Source organism: Vanacampus margaritifer, chromosome 11 (genome assembly GCF_051991255.1).
Source record: "Vanacampus margaritifer isolate UIUO_Vmar chromosome 11, RoL_Vmar_1.0, whole genome shotgun sequence".
Classification (NCBI taxonomy): domain Eukaryota; kingdom Metazoa; phylum Chordata; class Actinopteri; order Syngnathiformes; family Syngnathidae; genus Vanacampus; species Vanacampus margaritifer.
The window spans coordinates 801,507-820,082 of NC_135442.1; the positions used below are offsets into that span (position 1 = coordinate 801,507).

Here is an 18,576-nt window from a genome sequence, read left to right on the forward strand (position 1 = left end):
ACAAAGGATAAAGAATTACAGCACCTAACGTCCACTTGTCATTCTGTGGTTGAAATCAGGTGGATCTGTCTCATTCGAATACAGAATGCCGGTATGCTTTCAGAAGAAGAACAATTTAGAAGAATCATCTTTATTTGTCATGTACACACATGCACATAATTTGACGCCAAATTTATCAACTTTTCTGAGCCTTCTACTGTGTGCACTGGACCCCCACATACTCACAGTTCGCCACCCGCGAATTCAGCTGTTCGTGAATTTCTAACAAATGTTTCTAATACCAATAGAAGATTTGAATGTGTTGGGGAGCAAACCCCCAAATATATCTTTTTTTTTATTGACCTTTATTTCATTTTCCAGGTCCAGGAGCTTATTATCAACAAGGATCCGTCTCTCCTTGACAATTTCCTGGACGTAAGGGCACACAAGAGCATGCATCTGATCACGATTGCAATGTGAAATTGTCTTCCTTTTTTTTCTCCCTGCAGGAGATGATCGCCTTTCAAACAGATAAATCTATCGAAGTGAGAAAGTTTGTCATTGGCTTCATCGAGGAAGCATGGTGGGTGCTTGTATTGCAGTCACAGCATGGTCAAATAAATTGTTTTGCAGTATAAGTCACATGTTTGTTTGTTTTTTAATCTTCCCAGCAAACGTGACAACGAGCTGCTCCTCAGGCTAATTGCAAACTTGAACATGCTCCTCAAGGACGACAGCGTCAACGTGGTGAAGAAAGCCATTCTCACACTCACGCAGATGTACAAGATTACTCTACAGGTACTTTTTCTAGACATCTGTGGAACGTCTAACCTAGTGAAAATGTTTGCATTATAAAGGTGCACCAATTAATCAACTATGATTAATTCAAATAAGACATTTGCCAACATCTGAATTGACTTTGGAAAAGATTGATCCAAATTTTCTGACTGATGTTACGGACCAAACCAATAACCTGAATTATAATCAATTTATTTTTGCTCATTTTCTCCACAAAGTTTTTTGTTTTAAATAAAGGATGCAAAATAAAGATATATTTTACTTCAGTTGATCGCTTAACACGAATAATGCTCAAGGGCTCACGGTAGCAGGCATCGACGTAAATGTTTGCCTCACTATTAGGAACGGATGCAAAGTAACCTGCTTCATCTTGCGCCTTTCATTCCCGCCAGTGGCTGGTGCGAGCCAAAGTCGTGTCGGACATGCAGGAGGCCTGCTGGGACATGGTGACGCAGATGAAAGGCGACGTCCTGGCACTGCTGGACTCGGAGAACGACGGCGTGCGCACCCATGCCATCAAATTTACAGAGTCGCTCATCGTCACACTGTCGCCTCGCGTGGCCGACTCGGACGTGCCCAAGCGGCAAGAGAGCGATATCAGCTTGGACAAAGTACCCAAAGACCACACGTACATTCGCTACGGTATGAATACGAGAATACAGCTGCACGACTTCCAGTTTGTGTGTGAGGACTTTTTTTTTTTCTCCAATCACATGCCAGCCTGTGTGTGTTGTTTGTCATCTCATCTGTCCAGGTACCTTAACAATCAATATTGCTGGCCCATGTAACTTTGGGACTATATTAGCAAAGGGACTGTTTCTTTAACAATGCTATCTGACTGCTGTCCTGTATTCTTAATCTAAAAAAAGCAAATCAAGTATCCGCATTTTCCTCCACAGATGTTTTGTGTGATGAGGGGAAGTTGGCTCTGGACAAGCTGCTGAAGTTTATGGTGCATCCTGCCATTTCCAGCATCAACTTGACCACTGCGCTGGGTTCTCTTGCCACCATCGCTCGCCAGAGGCCCATATTTATGTCCAAGGTGGTGCAGGCGTACGAGACCTTACACGGTGAGTCAGGATAAACGGGTGAACTCTTCCGTACTATGAAAAGCAACTTTTTGTCCCCCCCCCCCCAATCCAGCGAATCTTCCGCCCACCTTGGCCAAGTCGCAGGTGAGCAGCGTGCGAAAAAATCTCAAGCTGCACCTGGTGGCCGTGCTCAAGCATCCGTGCAGTCTGGAGTTCCAGGGCCAGATCAGCACGTTGCTTCTGGACCTGGGCATGCCCCAGAGCGAGATCACGCGCTCCACGCCGGTGCTGAGGGAGCAGCGCAAGAGGCCGCGGCACGAGCAGTATACGGAGGGGAAGAAGGTCAAGATGGGTGAGTGCCTATTTGCAAGTAGAGCTGATGATTAGCGGCCGTTGCGGCTCAATGCACTGAGATAATTAGATGCGTGGCCACATCAGCCAGACAGTAACGATTGCTTTTGGAGCAAGTGGTTGTGCAAAGTGAGCCTCTCGGTTGTCTTGTGCCTTGCGCTCCTGACTTTGGTTCTGCTGTGCGCGCAGAGCAAACCCTAATTGAAGACGATGAGGACAAGGAGGAGCCGGCCCCTCTTTCAGCCCCCAAGCCAGCTCCGGTCCCGGTGGCGCAGTCCGCTATTGACCTTACTGCCGACTTCCTGCGCCCGCTCCTCAATGCCGACAACGTCGCCAATCTGGTAAGCGAGTGACGGCGCCCCTCTTGGTGCTGCTGGCTTCTCGCACGTGCTAAAGCTGAAAGCGTGTTGCTTGTGCAGGTGCTGATCAGCATGGTGTATCTGCCCGACACCATGCCGGCATCCTTCCAGGCCACGTACACGCCCGTGGAGTCAGCTGGCACTGATGCCCAAATCAAACATTTGGCCCGGCTGATGGCCACGCAGATGACTGCGGCTGGGATCGGTCCAGGTTAGTCAAGCGCACTTTTAAACCTCGCTTGAAAATGTGTCATAAACATTACATGCATGTAGGATTAAAGTTAAGAAAACATTTGAGTATTTGATTTTTCGGGGAAATTTGTTTAAATCTCTGATATTATAATTCACCAGCATTGATCATTTTCCCAGTGGAGCATAATAAAAAGAAAAGGACTTTTGGAGGTTGTTTCCCATATTTAACTCATTCGCTCAAAACCATTTTCACTGAAGCAACCCCCTTCACTCCCGGCTGTTTAACTGGATTTGGACTGATTGCGCAAGGCCCACAGAATATTGTGTTCTATTGCTATAAGAACATGGAACCTACCAAAAGAAAGATTAGAGTCTATGCTTTTATCTGTTTCCATTTGCAGCAATTAGCATTAGAATACAGCTAACATTCATCATTATTCACAAATCTGTTGAAAACAGTGGTGAAAAGAGCTTTTTTCCCGACATGGCCCTGGTTGATCTCTTATACTCTGCTGCCACCTGCTGGCCGTTTTTTGTAATAACTACCATTGCTTCCTCTTCAGGTCAGAGGCTGCATCAAAGCCTTCTGTATGCTTGAGGATAGAAAAACATAAAATAACGTATAAATACGTTTTTGGGACCATGACAATATTTAAACTGGAACGTTTTAATACGTTTTGGGGAGCAAATGAGTTAAAGTCCTAGGGAATAAATGTTTGGGCTGAAATGATAAGGAATGAGTAGGTAGGCCCCTTTTGATAAGGGATGGCTGGTGCCGACGTTCAGCATTTTGGCCAATATGGGCGTCTGATTAACTGTCCTGCCAACAACTAATCATTCTGATTAAAACGGGGAAGTCATGGTGTTGATGATGAGATGTAAATGGTGTTTATTGACAAGATGTTTCCCGTTTTGGACACTTTTGTGTAATGGATTGCAATTTTCAAGGAAGGAAATACAAGGATGCTGTTTTTGTTGCACGCCATACAGGCCTCGAGCAATGCAAAGCCAGAGAGAACGAGGCGGACAAAGAGGACGGCAACGAAGACGACGCAGACAGCAAGGATTTGCTCATCAAGCGCAAAGTCCCCGTGATGGTGGGCCAGGCCATCTCCGTGGTGGGCTACTCGGAAAAAGAAAAGACGCCCAACCCCGCCGCTGTCAAAAGGCTTCCCGAGCCCATCCTGCCGTCGGCGCAAACCAAGTCAGATCTGCCAGCAACAACAAATGGGCAGCAAATGCACGATGAGCTCGTCTGGACTGTCGTCTTTCTTTCTTGAGCAGACTGGCGGGCCTGAGCGGGAGGAAGAAAGTCTTCAGGCTGTCGGACGTGATCAAGCCTTTATCCGACACGCAGATTGAGCAGTTAACCTCCAAGACCATCAAACGCATCCTTCATTCCGAGAAGACCATCACTCAAAGTGGCATGTCCCATGTAAGGGGTCACTTTTAATTAGTACCGCTTGATTATTATACATTATGTCTGACAAGAAAGCCCGATAGATGTCAATCGTAGTCAAAAAGTGCTGGCGGTATTCAAAGATGCAGTGATTTAACAATGTTGAAAAGGGATTAGGAATCTAAACCTTTTTTTTATTTTTTTATTGAACAGATTCCTAGTTATTTGACTTCTCTGAGTTTGCTTGTCTGACAATTCCGATTGTCAAAACAAAACATCACTTTAATAGACTTGTCTAGGCTGCTTCAAGTGCTTCGTTCATAAGTGAAACTAAATGTGTCATTTTGTTTCCATTTTCAGAAACGAAAGTTTTGTCATTTTGTAAGGCAGCAGCACCTTTATAACATGTTACGGTCAGTGACAGTACAATTTAATTAAGAACAGAACATATATTTTCATAAAACTTTTCAGGAGAAATAAAGCATTCTCGTAGAGGACAATATCCCAAAAGAAAAAATATTCGATTTTTACCAATAAGATTTTTTTCTCTCTCTTTTGTGTGTGTTTTGTCAGGTCCGAGTGAAGCTGCTGTCCAAGCTGGTGACCCAGTTTGAGGGCATCATGAAAGAGGACGTGCTGCGCTTCATTTTGGAGGACATTCGCACCCGCAGCGAGCTGGCCTTTTCGCTGCTCTACCAGGAGTACAACACTTACCTGAGCCAGCTGCCCTCGGGGCTGCTGGACAGCTACGACCAGTGTTTGTACACGCTGCTGTCCGGGCTGCAGGAGAAGCCCGAGCAGAAGGACGGGTGAGGCCCAAATAGTCTCGCTCGCTCATCTTGGGGGGAATTTAGCAACAAAAATGGCAACGTCAAATCAAACTGACTGACCAGGAAACGTTTGTTAGGAAATGGCGGAATTGACCTCAAAATGGCTGACTTCCTGTGTGTTTACAAGCACGTCTTCTGGAGATTTTCTATTCTTCTCATTTCTAGTAGCTGATTGTAAAATGGTCAGGACTGATACCTTTGACATAAGGCCAGATTTCGGCCCCATATCAATATCTGGTGTCAGTACTCAGCCATCTCTGATATTCAATTTCCACCAAATTTCATGTGGATAAGTGAAACTTTCTCAGCCCATGATAGAAATGCCGCTTAATGAAAAAGGCAAGAGTTTGCGAAGTGTCTCTGCTGAGTAACATTTGTTGTCGTGTGTCAGATTGTTCACCAAACTGGTACTGGAGGCTCCCATCATCACAGAATCCGCCCTGGAAGTAATCCGGCGTTACTGCGAGGACGAGGTACGCCAACAACAGGAAGACGACACTTGGTTTGCACGGTTGCACTCAACTCTTGCCCTTATCGTCTTGTTTTAGTCACGGGTGTATTTAGGCATGACGACGCTGAAGGAACTCATTGTCAAGCGGCCTTCCAGACAATTCCAGTACCTTCACGTGCTCCTGGATCTCAGCTCCCATGAAAAAGAAAAGGTGGGAACGTAGCTCTCAATATTTGCCTCTCTCGCTCTCAGTCAAATTGACTTCTTTTAAAGGCTAGTCGATAAATACTCAATTCAAACCCTATCACAAATGTGTCCCTCCAGTTGCATAATGTCAACATTATAATATAAAAAGTCCAATAGTCTGAGCAAATGTAGTCCTGGCTCAGTTATATACTGGGCTGCACCATTATTATTTTTCGGGCTGGCCAATTAACCAATATTGGAGCCGTTGAGAGCAAAACTATCTCTAGCATTTGAATTGCCAGCCACGGCACAATAACCGCCGCCTAAACTAATATGTATAGCGATATACCGGTACTTGTGGCTAGGTAGCCGTAGCACATACCTGGGTTCTCCCGTCTTCAGCAAGTGGTGAAATGGAGTCTTCAAATCATTAGCGAGGTGCAACGTGTCCGCTTTGCTGATTGCTCTCGTTGGGCCCTTTTCTTGTCATACGTGCGTCCGTGTGGAAACGACTCCACCGCAGTAACATAGTCAACAGGTTTTTTTTGTTTTTGCGGGAGTTTGTTTGCTGTCGTTGAGTTCCTCCCGTATGGAGTGTGTGACGCGACTGGCAGCGCGAAAGCTACGGAAGCCCATGGGGGCCAAACTAGCCGCGGCGCAACCAAAAGGGGAAAAAACATGGATGTTACGTTTTTTGTAATCGTCCACAACAAAACACTCAAATGAATCGCGAATGTGCAGACACTTGACACAAAGCAGGGTTTTTCCAACGTTGCCTAAATATTGATGAATGGTTACTAACGGTTAAATATGGAATTGATGTATTGACATGTTTTGAAGTGACTGTGGACTTTCCAGGTGCGCTCAACCGCGCTGGCCTTTCTGAAGCGCATGTACGAGAAAGATCACCTCCGAGACTACATTGAGAAGTTTGCCTTGAACTACATGCAACTCCTGGTCCACCCCAACCCCCCGTCGCTGCTCTTTGGGGCCGACAAAGACACAGGTTGCGATCCGCCGGCTCCGTGGAAGGTCATCTTGCTGTAAACTCACAGCCGTGTGCCTTTTCTTGCCGGCGCAGAGGTGGCGTCCCCCTGGACCGAAGACACGGTGCGTCAGTGTCTCTTCCTCTACTTGTCTCTGCTGCCGTTGAACCACAAGCTGGTGCACGAGCTGGCGTCCGTCTACACGGAGGCCATCGCGGACATCAAGCGCAGCGTGCTTCGAGCCATCGAGCTTCCCGTAAGTCGCTATTTCCCAAGAAGTCTTCAGACGTGTCCAGCAACATCACAAAAAGTTGCTAACTTTGCTGCTTCGTTGCTTTTTATTGCCACGTGCATGGATGCGCACGCCACTTATTGAAAAAGTGCAATTCTGTGGCTTGGTAACGAAGTGCCGTCTCCACCGGTGAAAATGCACTCCATGCTTTTACTGTCTTTATGGATGCTCACAAAAGTAGAGTAGTAGTTTTGTACTTTAGCCCCACGGAACGCGCGGCTGGAGGAGCAGCGGCTCATTGATATGCCACATGAAAGAAACGGGCTCGTAGACAAATTGTAAATTACACTTGTGACGACTTTGATGATGATAATAATGGTAGAAAACGCTCATGATTTCTCTTTGAACGGCGTTCCGACAGATCCGAGGAATGGGCATGAACTCTCCCGAGCTTCTGCTTCTAGTTGAGAATTGCCCGAAGGGTGCGGAGACGCTCGTCACCCGCTGTCTGCACATTTTGACGGATAAAGGTAACCTCCAAGTGGAAAGTGGACAAGTAGCCTTTGATGGAGTTAGGAGTGAGGTTCAAAATGTCTTTTCCCCCACTCTGCCCCCGGTGCGCAGTGCCCCCGTCCCCAGAGCTGGTGGAGAGGGTGCGGGACCTTTACCATAAACGTGTGCCGGATGTTCGCTTCCTCATCCCAGTCATCAACGGGCTTGAAAAGGTAACAACAACATGCAAACATTTTGAAAGCAAGGGACATGTTCCATTTTCAAAATGGACGCAGGCCGTTTGTATATAGGATCAAATTAGTCACGGACGCTATGTCAAATAGTTTCTTTATAATAAAATAATAATTCAGGCTAGTGTTTTACTTGTATTTGTTCATATTCTCTTAACCAAGTATTGAACCAAATCCAAAAAAAATTCCCCAATATTTTTTTCTTGTATAATTTATATTGGTAACAAGTATATGCAATTTTTATTTTCTTTTAGTTACATTACATTACCAAACTTTAAATGTATATTTAAAATTATTTTGATTTTTCTTATTATTTTCAATACAAAATTTAACCAATAATTAAAAAATATAAATAAAACTGTTAAATATTTAAAATGACAAGAATAGATTAAACAATTATAATAAATAAAACAGTTTAATATTCATCTGAATTTCTTCAAATTACATTTTTCTTTTATTTACAATACATAAACAATGAAAAAATATATATATTGAACTTAAATGCTAAATTGTTTCTTTTGCTATATATATATATATATATTTTTTTTTTTTGTGTGTCCCAGTGGCGATCCTTTGCTCAGCTCTACAATTGATTGGAACCCCTGTTTTAGAAGAGCTGACCCAGCCAAATAGTCGTTACATTTGATCGAGATGTATTTTTAATGCACAAATGTGGGTTGTTGGCAAACGCGCAACTTTGAAGCACTCAACAACGTTCTGTTCATTTTGTTGTTGAAGAACGAAGTCGTCCAGGCGCTTCCCAAGCTGATCAAACTCAACCCTATTGTCGTCAAGGAGGTGTTCAATCGGCTCCTGGGAACACAACACAGTAAGACCTTCCAACAAAATGGAGTCATGTTAACATGGTGATCCTCCACAAGGTTAAAGGTTGCCTTTTAGCATGACACTTTTTTCCTTTTGCTTAATGACGGCTTTGTTTTCTTACAATTTCAAGTCAGTGGGTCAATTTGACGGGCAACACAAAAGGTGTCCTCGTCATTTATCTACATTATAAAAACCATTTACAAAAGAGTCAAATAAAATGTAGAGATATTTTTCAAAGGGTTCCATTTTTACATATTTTGGTCTTTATTCTTTATATTGGAGTTAGTTGAATGGTGTTCTCCCATCACCGTTCAGGTGAGGGAAGTTCGTCGGTGTCCCCTCTGACGCCAGGAGATCTGCTGATCGCGCTGCACAACATCGACTCCACCAAATGCGATATGAAGTCCATCATCAAAGGTTAGACGTTGCTTGAACCCCCGAGGACGCTCAACTTGGTGATTGAGTGCCGTGCAATTCCGGGAAAAAACGTTTTTTACCCCCCCAATCGTTAGCAACCAACCTGTGCTTCGGCGAGAAGAACGTGTACACGTCGGAGGTTCTGGCGGTGGTGATGCAGCAGCTGATGGAGCAGAACCCTCTGCCCATCCTGCTGATGAGGACCGTCATCCAGTCGCTCACCATGTACCCGCGACTCTGCGGCTTCGTCATGAACATCCTGGCCAGGCTCATCGTCAAGCAGGTCAGCATCCACTCGCACCCGTTCTCAAAAAAAAAATCATATGAGGAGGATCGCTCCAGTGCTTGCGTCTTTCGTGACTCCTCCACAATTCGTAATCAGCAGAAAGTCTTCCTTTTCCTTATTAGGCCTCACGTCACAGCTTTGGCTCAGCCGGTGATCAAACTTGGCGAGCAGAATACACGAAAGGTCACATGACGTCTGTTTGCCCCCCCGAAGGTGTGGAAGTACCCCAAGGTGTGGGAGGGCTTCGTCAAATGCTGCCAGAGAACCAAACCGCAGTCGTACAGCGTCCTCCTGCAGCTGCCTCATGCACAGCTCGCCGCCGTCTTTGAACGCTGCCCGGAGATGAGGGAACTTCTGCTGCATCACGTCCGATCCTTCACGCCGCATCAGGCAAGAGTCGATTTCACCGCAATCCTTCTTGATAACACACGCTAACACAGCCCACACCACAGGATAATCAATCACATCACGTCATGATCACTATGAATACACTCCACATGGTAATCACCCTTCAGACACCCAACATCACATGATGATCACTTTTAACACACACCACACCTCGGAATAATCACTCTTAAGATTCCCCACACCATAGAATAGTCATTTGTATTAGTCACTCTAATATGCCCCACTCCACAAGATAATTGATCTTAAAACACACCACATGATAATCACTCTTAAGACAATTTTGTATGACAGAATAATCACTCCTAGTCGTCAGTTGTAACACAACACCACAAGACAATCAGTCTTCACACACACCATAACGCAGAAATACCACTTTAAATGACTACTCTTAAGACGATCAACACCCATAATAATCACTCTTAGCAAACCTCACAGTAAAGGATAATCACTTAATGTAGCCCACACCACGGGATGATCAATCCCAATAATAACTCTAAACAATAGTCATTCTTAACACACAGTACACTACAAGATAATCTGACACACCACATGATTATCACTCTTAATGCATTCCACACCACAGCATAATCCCTTCTGATAATCACTGACTCTAAAAACACCCCACAACATGTCAATCACCCTTGACACACACCATGTGATTATCACTCTTAACACACACCAGTCGGCAGATCACAGGTCAATTAATTGTACCAAACAAGCATCACGGGATAATCACGCTTAAAAGGCCCCACACGACAGGATAATCAAACTTATGACATCACTGGATAATCACTCGTAATTATCACCCTAAAGCCACCCCACAAACTGTCTTTTGATTTGATGTAATTATATATTTTTTCTATCCGGATCCACCAGCAAGCTCACATCCCAGCATCCATCCTGGCAGTCCTGGAAGCCAACAAAAAAGACGACGCCAAAGCAGCGGAGCCCGTGAAGAAGGAGCTTCCCCGCACGGGGCGGGCTCCTGTTCTGGCGCGCCCTGGCGCGGTGCCACCCGGCGCGGTGCCACCCGGCGCGGTGCCACCCGGCACGGCCAACGAACAAGCGCCAGCGCGGCAACAGGAAGCCCGCGGCGTCACGGCCAATGTGATGGTGGCGGAGGAGGAGGAGGAGGAGGACGACGAAGAGGCCATGGAGCAGGAGCAAGCGGGTCCGGTGCAGCGTGAGGAGACTGTCAACGCCCCCTTGGAGGTAAAATCACCTGACAGGGCTAAAAAATCTGCTTTCTCAACAAATATTTCGAAAGGCCCAAAAATCCTTCAATCAACATCTCTAATAGAAATCATTCACGTCACGTGTTTGGACACATTTTTGATACTTTGCTTTGACCCGGGAATGTTTTGTTTTTGTTGTGTTCACACGTTATTACAGGTTGACTGCAACATTTGAGGGCGCGTGAAACCCTCAAACATGTTGTGTAAGCACTCAAAAGCGTAACAAACCAGAAAATGGATTGCATCATTCACGCCATTATCAAGTGTTTCATCCGTTTTGGAACAAACTTGATGATGATGATGATGATGATGATGATGATGTCTATTTGACCCGCATTGCAAAAGGAGACTTAAGTCTATTTTGATTTCCCTCAGGTGCAGTTGGCAAGAGCTGATAGAACACCTGAACATGAACCTGAAGTGGAACCGCAACCTCAAGAAGAACCCCAACCTGAACCTGAAGTGGAACTTGAACCGGAACCGGAACCTGAACCTGAAGCCGAACTTGATCCCGAACCGGAAGCTGAGCTCAAATCAGAAGTCGAGCCAGCTGAGGAACCAATGGAGGCGTCTGAAGCGGAACCTTCCCAACTCCACGAGACGCTGAAAGAGGACGAGGACGCAGATGCCGTTCAGGACGGCGGAAGCGGCTGCGAAGAAGCAGAATGAAGAGCGCTCAGAGGAGAGGAAAAAAGAAATCGACTTTTCTCCATCGTGTTTGTAATGTTCCCTCTTTTCTTTTTGTATTTGTAGAAAATTGATTTTGAGTGTCTGGAAGGCTTCCACATGCTCCTCGTATCGGTTGACAGACAATAAATAAACAAAACGACACATTGTCACGTCTGTTTCTCATTCTTGACCCCCCCTACAACATTTTGCAGTGCTGTGTGTGTGTTTTTCTCCTTGGGGGAGCCTGGGACCTTTCCATTGTATTCTATTACTGGTAATAAATAGTAGGGGGGTTGTAGTAGTGGTCGAATGATGTAGTAGTAGTCCTGTTAGTATAAAAGTAGTAAGAACTGGAGTAGTAGTAGTTCTATTGTAAACAAAGGGAGAGTTATTTTCATTGTTTTATTTTATGTCGAAATACTACTTGGAGACTAAGATGTGTCAAGCATTTCGTTTTTGTTGACTCTAATTGAAAAAATAATCAGGAAAAGATGTGCCACGAAATCAATATCAGTAACAGTATCGGCAAGAGTTCCGAATCGATACCAAACTTGCTCACGCGTGTAATCTTTTTAGTAAAGTTACGTGCATCACGTGACACTAATCCCGGAAGTAGCGCCGTCTCGCGCTGTCTGCTGCCAACACATTTGCTGTCAATCCGATGGCGTCGCTGTCGAACTTTTCTGCCACTTCAAGTCAACGTGATAGCTATTTGTTTGTTTGTTGTTAACCGGAAGTCCTACTACTAGCACTGCGTCGCCGAGCATCGATGAAGGCGGTGATCCTGGCCGCCGGCTACGGAACCAGGCTCCAGCGGGACGTGGCGGCCGACCTTAGCGGGCGCTTCGCTCACCTGGTCGGCGTCGCCAAGCCGCTGCTGCCGGTAGGCAACCGCGCGCTCATCAGCCACTGGATCCGAGCACTGGCCGCCTCCAACGGGGTCGACGACATCTACGTGGTGGTGAGTACAACGGAATGGACTTTGCTCACCTGAGATGGCGGCCGCTGTTTGCGTGAAGCCAGAGAGAGAATGCCTATTTCGGGCTAAATGGCTCGACGTTTTCACGTGTCCGTCGGTGGAGCTGTTGTTCAAATGTTGACTTGTCTTGCCTTGACAGACCAACGCTCTTTACTTGTCTGCCTTTGAAGAATGGGCCGCACACTTCCCAAACGTCAAGATTGTCTGCGACCAAACCACAAGCAATGACGTAAATACAATGCATTTATGTATTTTTACACCCGACAACAGCATACATATGGAAAATTGACTCTTTTTTTTCTTGCTTTCTTTCTTTTTTAATGATGACGGCATGCAACCCACACGTGTAAAAATACAAACAAATCTCATCTCCTGCTTTGGCCACAAAAAGTCAACACTCACATTTTTTGCCTGTCACTTTTTTGGGGGAAAGATGTATTTCCATATTTGTCATTTGAGTGGTTTTAAGTTATTTGGCTGCAGTGAAATGTGGCGCTTTGTGGGTGATTAATTCGGCAATGACTTCTGGATGTGTTGTGCGCGTGTTTTCCCGCAGAAACTGTTTATTTGTTTATGAAAACTCGAATGATTTGGATTTTAATGACATATCTGGCCATAATTGAGATTCTATTCTGCCATCATCTTGTTTTGAAAAGTTGGATCTTTGTCAATATAATATGCCTGACAGAAAAGAAACAAACTAGGATAAAAAAAAAGTACACTGCAACAGTGATCCAAGTCCAAATGAACATATGTGAAATTGATCATTATTTTTAATGAATCAATGAATGAATCATTTCCTGATCAATCAGGGAAAGTGCAGAGTGTTTTAGATTAGTATTCATCTGATGATACCTTTTATTCATTTTTTTCAAAAATGGAGTTAGCCTGCTCTAGTTGTCAGTGGCTTCCTTCTTCCTGTTTTTGTTTTGTTTTTGAACCGACCAGGACCGTCTCGGCGCCGTGGCCTGCCTGCAGCTGGCGGTGAAGCACTTCCACATCCAGGATCACGTCCTCGTGATTGGAGGGTGAGCGTGCAGCATAAATGGCCAACATTTTGCCAAGCAAATGTTGATGCGTTTTTGCCGTCCGAACTAGTGACACGCTCTTCAAAGAGGATTTCAGCCTCGCTCGGATCCAGTCCAGGTTTTGCCAACTCCAAGCGGAATGTGAGGACAACAACATGTTGCTGTCCTACCAGTGCAGGGACGACGGTGAGGAGCGGCACTTTGCTCTCCTCCATTCTATGAAAACATTCTTTTTTTTTTCTTGCTTGTTTCTGGTGCAGAAACTCCCAAATATGGAATAGTGGAAGTCGACGACGAGCTTCGAGTCGTGTGCATGAAGGAAAAACCGCTGCCATCAGAGACCACATCGAGAAGAGCGGTAAGTTCAGTCCAAAATATTTGGAACCATCTGTTTTGCGTGTTCAAGCATGAAGTGTGCCCCCCGTCCCCCCCGCCGCCCCCCCACCCCAGTGTCCTTGTTTCTACGTGTTGTCCAAGAAGAGCCTTCCTCTCTTGGACGCTTTCCTCCTGGAAAAGAAGGTAACGCCGACCGTGCACGCTGCTCCATCTCAACAAAGATTATTATTTGAAGGAAGATTTGCGTCATGACAGGATGCCGCCATATTGGAAAAAGACGCCCCTGGCAATTTTGTGTCTTGGCTCATTCTCAGGTAAACAAACTTTGAATTGAATATTCTCCTGCATTACGCTTATATTATTCCTTTTTTGGGACCCAAGGAGGCTTTTCATATTTATTTAACAATTAAGTATAATTAACAATTATAATTCATTTCATAAACGGAGTATTAATTATATGAATAAATCACAAAATTTGTATAACACCAATCAAGGGACCCGAGGACACGTTCAATTTTTCCTTTATGATAATTCAATATATTCAATAAATATTGATATCGTAGATTGATATAGCACCGTTCAAGGCACCCAATGAAGCTTTTACCTAAACTAATAATTAACAAAAATATTTAATAAAAGCATCCATCCGGCCACATGTTTTTCACAAACATTAAGATTTGCTTTTTATTAAATATTTATTAAAAATGTCATGGTTTCACCTGAGCAAATAAATCATCTTGCCAAAGAATTAACAAATGAATCATTCCAAATAAATAATCCATATTGTCTCTATGTAGTATAATAAAAAAATTAACAATTTATCATTTTGTATTGGCAAATGTTTTTTTTTATTTTTTATCTTTTGTCATGCAAGAAAAATATTGTTTGTTTTTCAGAAAACCTGTATACGCCCACGAGATCGGCGGGCGTTTCGACGTGGGCGGCTTGCAGTCCTACTTGGACTGCGACCGGTTTTTCAAAGACAAACGTCTTCATGCTCGCACGTACATGATGTAGACCAAGCACACGTTTTCAGATTTTCTCCGCCAACGTGATCCGGCGGACGTGACGAAAGCCTTCCAAACGGCGATTCCTTTGGCCTAGTGGGCGAGCAGCCTGCCGCAGCGGTCCGACGCCTTCTCGCGGCCGTTCTCCATCTTGGCGATGCGCGAGCCGAACTGCATGGCCCTCTTGGGCAGGACGGCGGACGGCCCGAGGCCCAGCCGGCGGGCGGCCAGCCTCAGCAGCAGCTTGTCGCCGACGCCGCGCGGCAGCGACAGGTCGGCCTTGTCGCTCATGGGCAGAGAGTTCAGGTAGCTCACGACGCTCTCGTCCAAGTACGGGAACCTGACCAGAGGAACCAACTTCAATACCGTCTCATTCTCAAAACCTTTTACACCAAGTTGCACTTTCCAAAATCATCATGACCAACACAAAAATAAAATGCGAGTACTTTAAACTCTTTCTGGACTTCTTTCGCCACATCAGGCTAGCCCGGCGAGAATTGAGCCTTTGTGAACCTGGTCAGCATTTCAGGTGGACCGGCTCAGTTCAGCATTTGGCCCGGTTGGCTAATGGCTGGACGAGCCGGGTCCATCAGTGCCCAGATTCACAAACGCCAGGTCCACCAGCATGAGTGAATTTGGTGTGTGCAGCATTTGGAGGACCAGGACCAGAAGTGTCAAGGGTCAGTAGTCTCACAAGGGTTGACCTGGCCAGGAAGTTGACAAGGAACGGTTTTAAAGACGGCTAACCTGGCCTCTTTCCCGTGGTCTGCAATCACTCTGTCATCCCTTCCCAAGTTCCTGGAGGAGATCCTGTCCAGCTCCATGGCTATTTCCTGGACCAGTCCCTGGTGTCCGGATGTCTTGAACTTCACTCTGTGTCTGGCGTAACCTGCCAGCTGCTCGTCAGCTCCGATTCCCGTCAGAAGGACCTGCACGGAGACCGAGAATTACTATCCGGTCCTGTGAACCCAGTCTACGCTTTTAGTCCCCGCTGTCGTACCTTGGCCGAAGACGTGAAGCTGATCCGGTCGCGGTCCCGGGCCAGGAAGCCCTGGCCTCTTGCGGCGAACCACACGGCGCAGCCGATGCTGTCGTCCAGGACGGTGTCCAGCGGGTGCAGCAAGTGACCGATGCGTTTGCGCCGCGCTTGTTGCAGCTCCTCACGCGTGACGTCCACTTCCACAAAGTTCCATCGCCTGCCGGGAGCTAAGGCTTGTAGTTCCTTAAGACCGGATTTGCCAGTGATTCGGTCGGGGACGTGGAAGGGGTTGCACGTCGGGCTTTGGGACGCGCTCCAACGGGGTTTTTGTCTCTTGTCCTGTTGTTGAAAAGCCACATTAAGAAGATCAATGGATTGACAATTAGGAACGTGACGGTGAGCCAAGACGGCCACAATCATGGAGTCAATTCCGCCTGAGAAAAGGATGGCAATCGTGGAATGGTCGCCGCTGGCCTGCGGGTCGTCGGGCAGAGACTGAACGCGTCTCCTGACGGCCTCGCTGAGAACGTCCAGCAGACCTTTCACTGCTTCCTCCTTTTTGATTTTGTCCAGAAGCTCTTCCAGATCCTCAACGATGGACTCTGGATTTCCGTGGCGTTCGTCCAGTGTCATATTCAGAGGACAAACGGGTGATCTAAGCAGGTCCAGGGGGTTCTTCCGTACGATGCAGCTGCCCGGGCCAGGGAACTGGCTCGTCTCCAGACAGGCGGAAGCCAGATCGTCTCTAACCTGAGACCAGGGATAAAGTTCTATCGTCTGTGATTCGGATTCTACAAATGACTTGAGGTGGATTCTGTACACACCGACAGCAGGAACCTCCTGCCATACGCACGATCCCCGGTTACAATGACTGGACTGACCCGGTCCACAAGAGTTGGACTCAGATGGAAGAGAGTCAGATTGACAAGGTTCACAAGTGGCAGATGGATCAGATCCACAGGGGCCAGACTGACCAGATCCACAAACGCTGGACTGACCAGGTCTACAAGGGCTAGGTTCACTTGGGATGAAATCACCATGTGGACAAGAACCAGTCTCGCAAGGGATGGACTGAGCAGGTTCCCGAGGTCTGGCTCCCACAGAGCTGAGCGTCAAGGCCTTCAGCGTTTGGTCAAACTTCCACAGCAAACTCCTCCTCCCAAAGTAATCCCTCCCAAACCACAGGCAGTCTCTGCTCTTTTGGTAGTACACCAACCCCCAGGGACCTCGGATTCTGGACAGGACAGACAAAAGGTCCGCCTGGTTGCTACAAGAAGACAAATGCCTGAGAAGGACAGCAGCGTCGTTCTCCGTTGGGAGGACTTGTAAACCAGCGAAGACCTCGCCGTTCCACAGCAGGACGTTGCCAGCCGGGTCCCGGAGCGGCTGACTTGTGAGGAGACCTCTCATGTGGAGAACGTGGGCCGAGAACAAGCACCGATAAGGAAGATCTGAGCCCGAGACGATGAAATCCTCGCTGGCGTCGGGGCCTCTCCTTTGTAAATGTTGGTAGATGGCGTCGTCCCACGTCAACGCAGACGGCGCTGGACTCGCGAGACAAAATATGCCACACATGGTTGCGGGACCGCTCAGCTTCACATCTCCTGTAACTCCTTGGTCAGGCAGTCCAGCTTCTCTGTGGACGAGACACATCTGTCACGTACACTATTTAATTTGACAAGAAACATTTAAAGGCGACATATTTTGACCGTGCAGACCTGCTTGCGGTATCGTTTTGAGGAACACGGGCCACACGCATTAGAACACATGGGAACTGTTTTCCGTATGTCTTGTGGATGAACTTACTCTTGCTTGAACTCAAGGTCTGTCCTCTGTCCGCCAAGAACAATATGTTGCTGTTCCTCTGCTGGACAAACACTTTCTAAAAGCAAAAGCGAAATCTCAGTCACGACTGAATGTAAGACATTCATTTAGTCACACTCACTCTGTCTTTCTTCAAATTGGACAGCTCCTCCACAGCCACCGTTTGCTCCCTGATCTAAAGTTAAAGTACAAACATACATAAATACCTTTCACTTGTAATTGAAATAAAGTGGGGAAAATGACTACTTTCCAAACCCACTAGGTTTTGTGGCAAAACTGAACTTATGGTAAACTATTGCAATTTCGTCGACAAATACAGCCTTTTGTAAGCAAAAGCAAGACCCTTTGCTCTTAGACTTTGTCTTGCTCTTCTTAGACTTTTAGTGGCTGATGATTGCATTTACTTTTCTGATAAATTGCATTTTGGGAGCCAAATATAACACTTTCTTGTAGCATTATTGTGTCCAGGTTGAAACTACCACTAAAATGAGTAACGTGGGCATAAATACGTTAGCCTGTAGCATTTAAACAAATGCCCTTGAATGTACAATTATTTTAATCTTGATGAACGGTAATGTTTACTTGGATACTATTCTAAATGATCATAGCTTGTTGTGCTTGACGTGGAAAGTGTAGTACCTGTTTGTTTATCTCCTCCTTACGTTCGGCAGACTGTCCGTCTAGATTATGGTGCTTATTGTTGACTTTTGAAGACATTTTAGGTAAAAGAAAAAAAAACTGAAAAAACTGCTACAGCTCTGAGGGACACGAGGAGCCGATGCTAAGCTAACCACTGAGTAATGGCGAGCGACCGTGACAGCATGCGAAACAATTCCGGTTTCTTCTTCGTTGATGTTTAAAACTTCCGGGTTGGATTTTCCAAGCCCACTCTGCTCTAGATGGACTTAAATTATTAAATATCGTATATCTCTTGCAGTATTTTATTTTTACCAAAATTAAGTCAAACGTCTATTTAAAAAAAAATATAAAATTACAATCACGTTTGCTTGCGGAAGTCAAAATCTGCAACACCAAAATTTTTCTTT

General features: G+C 45.9%; 4 protein-coding genes across 5 annotated transcripts in view; 2 read left to right on the plus strand and 2 right to left on the minus strand.

The window, feature by feature from the left end:
- Positions 1–11,539, plus strand: part of sympk (symplekin) — a 12,584-nt gene extending 1,045 nt beyond the window's left edge. The window contains exons 4-26 of the mRNA XM_077581026.1: positions 361–414; positions 489–562; positions 651–777; positions 1,170–1,419; positions 1,677–1,847; positions 1,921–2,160; positions 2,349–2,500; positions 2,579–2,729; positions 3,701–3,914; positions 3,995–4,145; positions 4,683–4,918; positions 5,331–5,412; positions 5,488–5,601; positions 6,435–6,582; positions 6,658–6,818; positions 7,216–7,324; positions 7,419–7,519; positions 8,276–8,366; positions 8,678–8,779; positions 8,875–9,062; positions 9,279–9,455; positions 10,350–10,685; positions 11,084–11,539. Coding sequence (XP_077437152.1) covers positions 361–414; positions 489–562; positions 651–777; positions 1,170–1,419; positions 1,677–1,847; positions 1,921–2,160; positions 2,349–2,500; positions 2,579–2,729; positions 3,701–3,914; positions 3,995–4,145; positions 4,683–4,918; positions 5,331–5,412; positions 5,488–5,601; positions 6,435–6,582; positions 6,658–6,818; positions 7,216–7,324; positions 7,419–7,519; positions 8,276–8,366; positions 8,678–8,779; positions 8,875–9,062; positions 9,279–9,455; positions 10,350–10,685; positions 11,084–11,377 — 3,723 coding nt within the window. The 3' untranslated portion in view covers positions 11,378–11,539. The remainder of the gene's footprint in view (positions 1–360; positions 415–488; positions 563–650; positions 778–1,169; positions 1,420–1,676; positions 1,848–1,920; positions 2,161–2,348; positions 2,501–2,578; positions 2,730–3,700; positions 3,915–3,994; positions 4,146–4,682; positions 4,919–5,330; positions 5,413–5,487; positions 5,602–6,434; positions 6,583–6,657; positions 6,819–7,215; positions 7,325–7,418; positions 7,520–8,275; positions 8,367–8,677; positions 8,780–8,874; positions 9,063–9,278; positions 9,456–10,349; positions 10,686–11,083) is intronic.
- A 442-nt stretch (positions 11,540–11,981) lies between these two features.
- Positions 11,982–15,179, plus strand: LOC144060215 (glucose-1-phosphate adenylyltransferase). The gene is made up of 8 exons (XM_077579523.1): positions 11,982–12,338; positions 12,496–12,585; positions 13,305–13,384; positions 13,455–13,570; positions 13,645–13,742; positions 13,835–13,903; positions 13,976–14,034; positions 14,617–15,179. Exons 1-8 carry the CDS (start codon positions 12,147–12,149, stop codon positions 14,735–14,737), a joined length of 825 nt encoding a protein of 274 aa, XP_077435649.1. The 5' UTR covers positions 11,982–12,146; the 3' UTR covers positions 14,738–15,179.
- On the minus strand, positions 14,821–17,359 carry asnsd1 (asparagine synthetase domain containing 1). The gene is made up of 3 exons (XM_077579522.1): positions 15,728–17,359; positions 15,475–15,656; positions 14,821–15,067 (listed from the first exon to the last, which is right to left on the minus strand). Exons 1-3 carry the CDS (start codon positions 17,357–17,359, stop codon positions 14,821–14,823), a joined length of 2,061 nt encoding a protein of 686 aa, XP_077435648.1.
- asdurf (ASNSD1 upstream open reading frame) lies at positions 17,194–18,319 on the minus strand. 2 transcript variants are annotated; one of them, XM_077579525.1, is made up of 4 exons: positions 18,170–18,319; positions 17,652–17,705; positions 17,513–17,588; positions 17,194–17,342 (listed from the first exon to the last, which is right to left on the minus strand). In XM_077579525.1, the coding sequence occupies exons 1-4, from the start codon at positions 18,245–18,247 to the stop codon at positions 17,302–17,304; spliced, it is 249 nt and encodes an 82-aa protein (XP_077435651.1). In that variant the 5' UTR covers positions 18,248–18,319; the 3' UTR covers positions 17,194–17,301. The 2 variants fall into 2 exon arrangements, with proteins under 2 accessions (XP_077435651.1, XP_077435650.1); XM_077579524.1 differs by lacking the exon at positions 17,194–17,342 and having other exon boundaries at positions 17,376–17,588.
- Positions 18,320–18,576: the final 257 nt, after the last annotated feature.

What these genes read in the sequence shown, in the direction of transcription:
- LOC144060215 (XM_077579523.1), top strand. Translation starts at nt 12,147, where the DNA reads ATGAAGGCGGTGATCCTGGCCGCCGGCTACGGAACCAGGCTCCAGCGG. An exon ending in CTACCAGTGCAGGGACGACG is followed by an intron (nt 13,571 to 13,644) that starts GTGAGGAGCGGC and finishes TTTCTGGTGCAG; the next exon opens with AAACTCCCAAATATGGAATA. An exon ending in AGACCACATCGAGAAGAGCG is followed by an intron (nt 13,743 to 13,834) that starts GTAAGTTCAGTC and finishes CCCCCACCCCAG; the next exon opens with TGTCCTTGTTTCTACGTGTT.
- asnsd1 (XM_077579522.1), bottom strand. Translation starts at nt 17,359, where the DNA reads ATGTGTCTCGTCCACAGAGAAGCTGGACTGCCTGACCAAGGAGTTACA. An exon ending in GCTTCACGTCTTCGGCCAAG is followed by an intron (nt 15,657 to 15,727) that starts GTACGACAGCGG and finishes GTCTCCGTGCAG; the next exon opens with GTCCTTCTGACGGGAATCGG. An exon ending in GACCACGGGAAAGAGGCCAG is followed by an intron (nt 15,068 to 15,474) that starts GTTAGCCGTCTT and finishes TCCTCTGGTCAG; the next exon opens with GTTCCCGTACTTGGACGAGA.
- asdurf (XM_077579524.1), bottom strand. Translation starts at nt 18,247, where the DNA reads ATGTCTTCAAAAGTCAACAATAAGCACCATAATCTAGACGGACAGTCT. An exon ending in AGGAGGAGATAAACAAACAG is followed by an intron (nt 17,706 to 18,169) that starts GTACTACACTTT and finishes CTTTAACTTTAG; the next exon opens with ATCAGGGAGCAAACGGTGGC. An exon ending in CCAATTTGAAGAAAGACAGA is followed by an intron (nt 17,589 to 17,651) that starts GTGAGTGTGACT and finishes TTTTGCTTTTAG; the next exon opens with AAAGTGTTTGTCCAGCAGAG.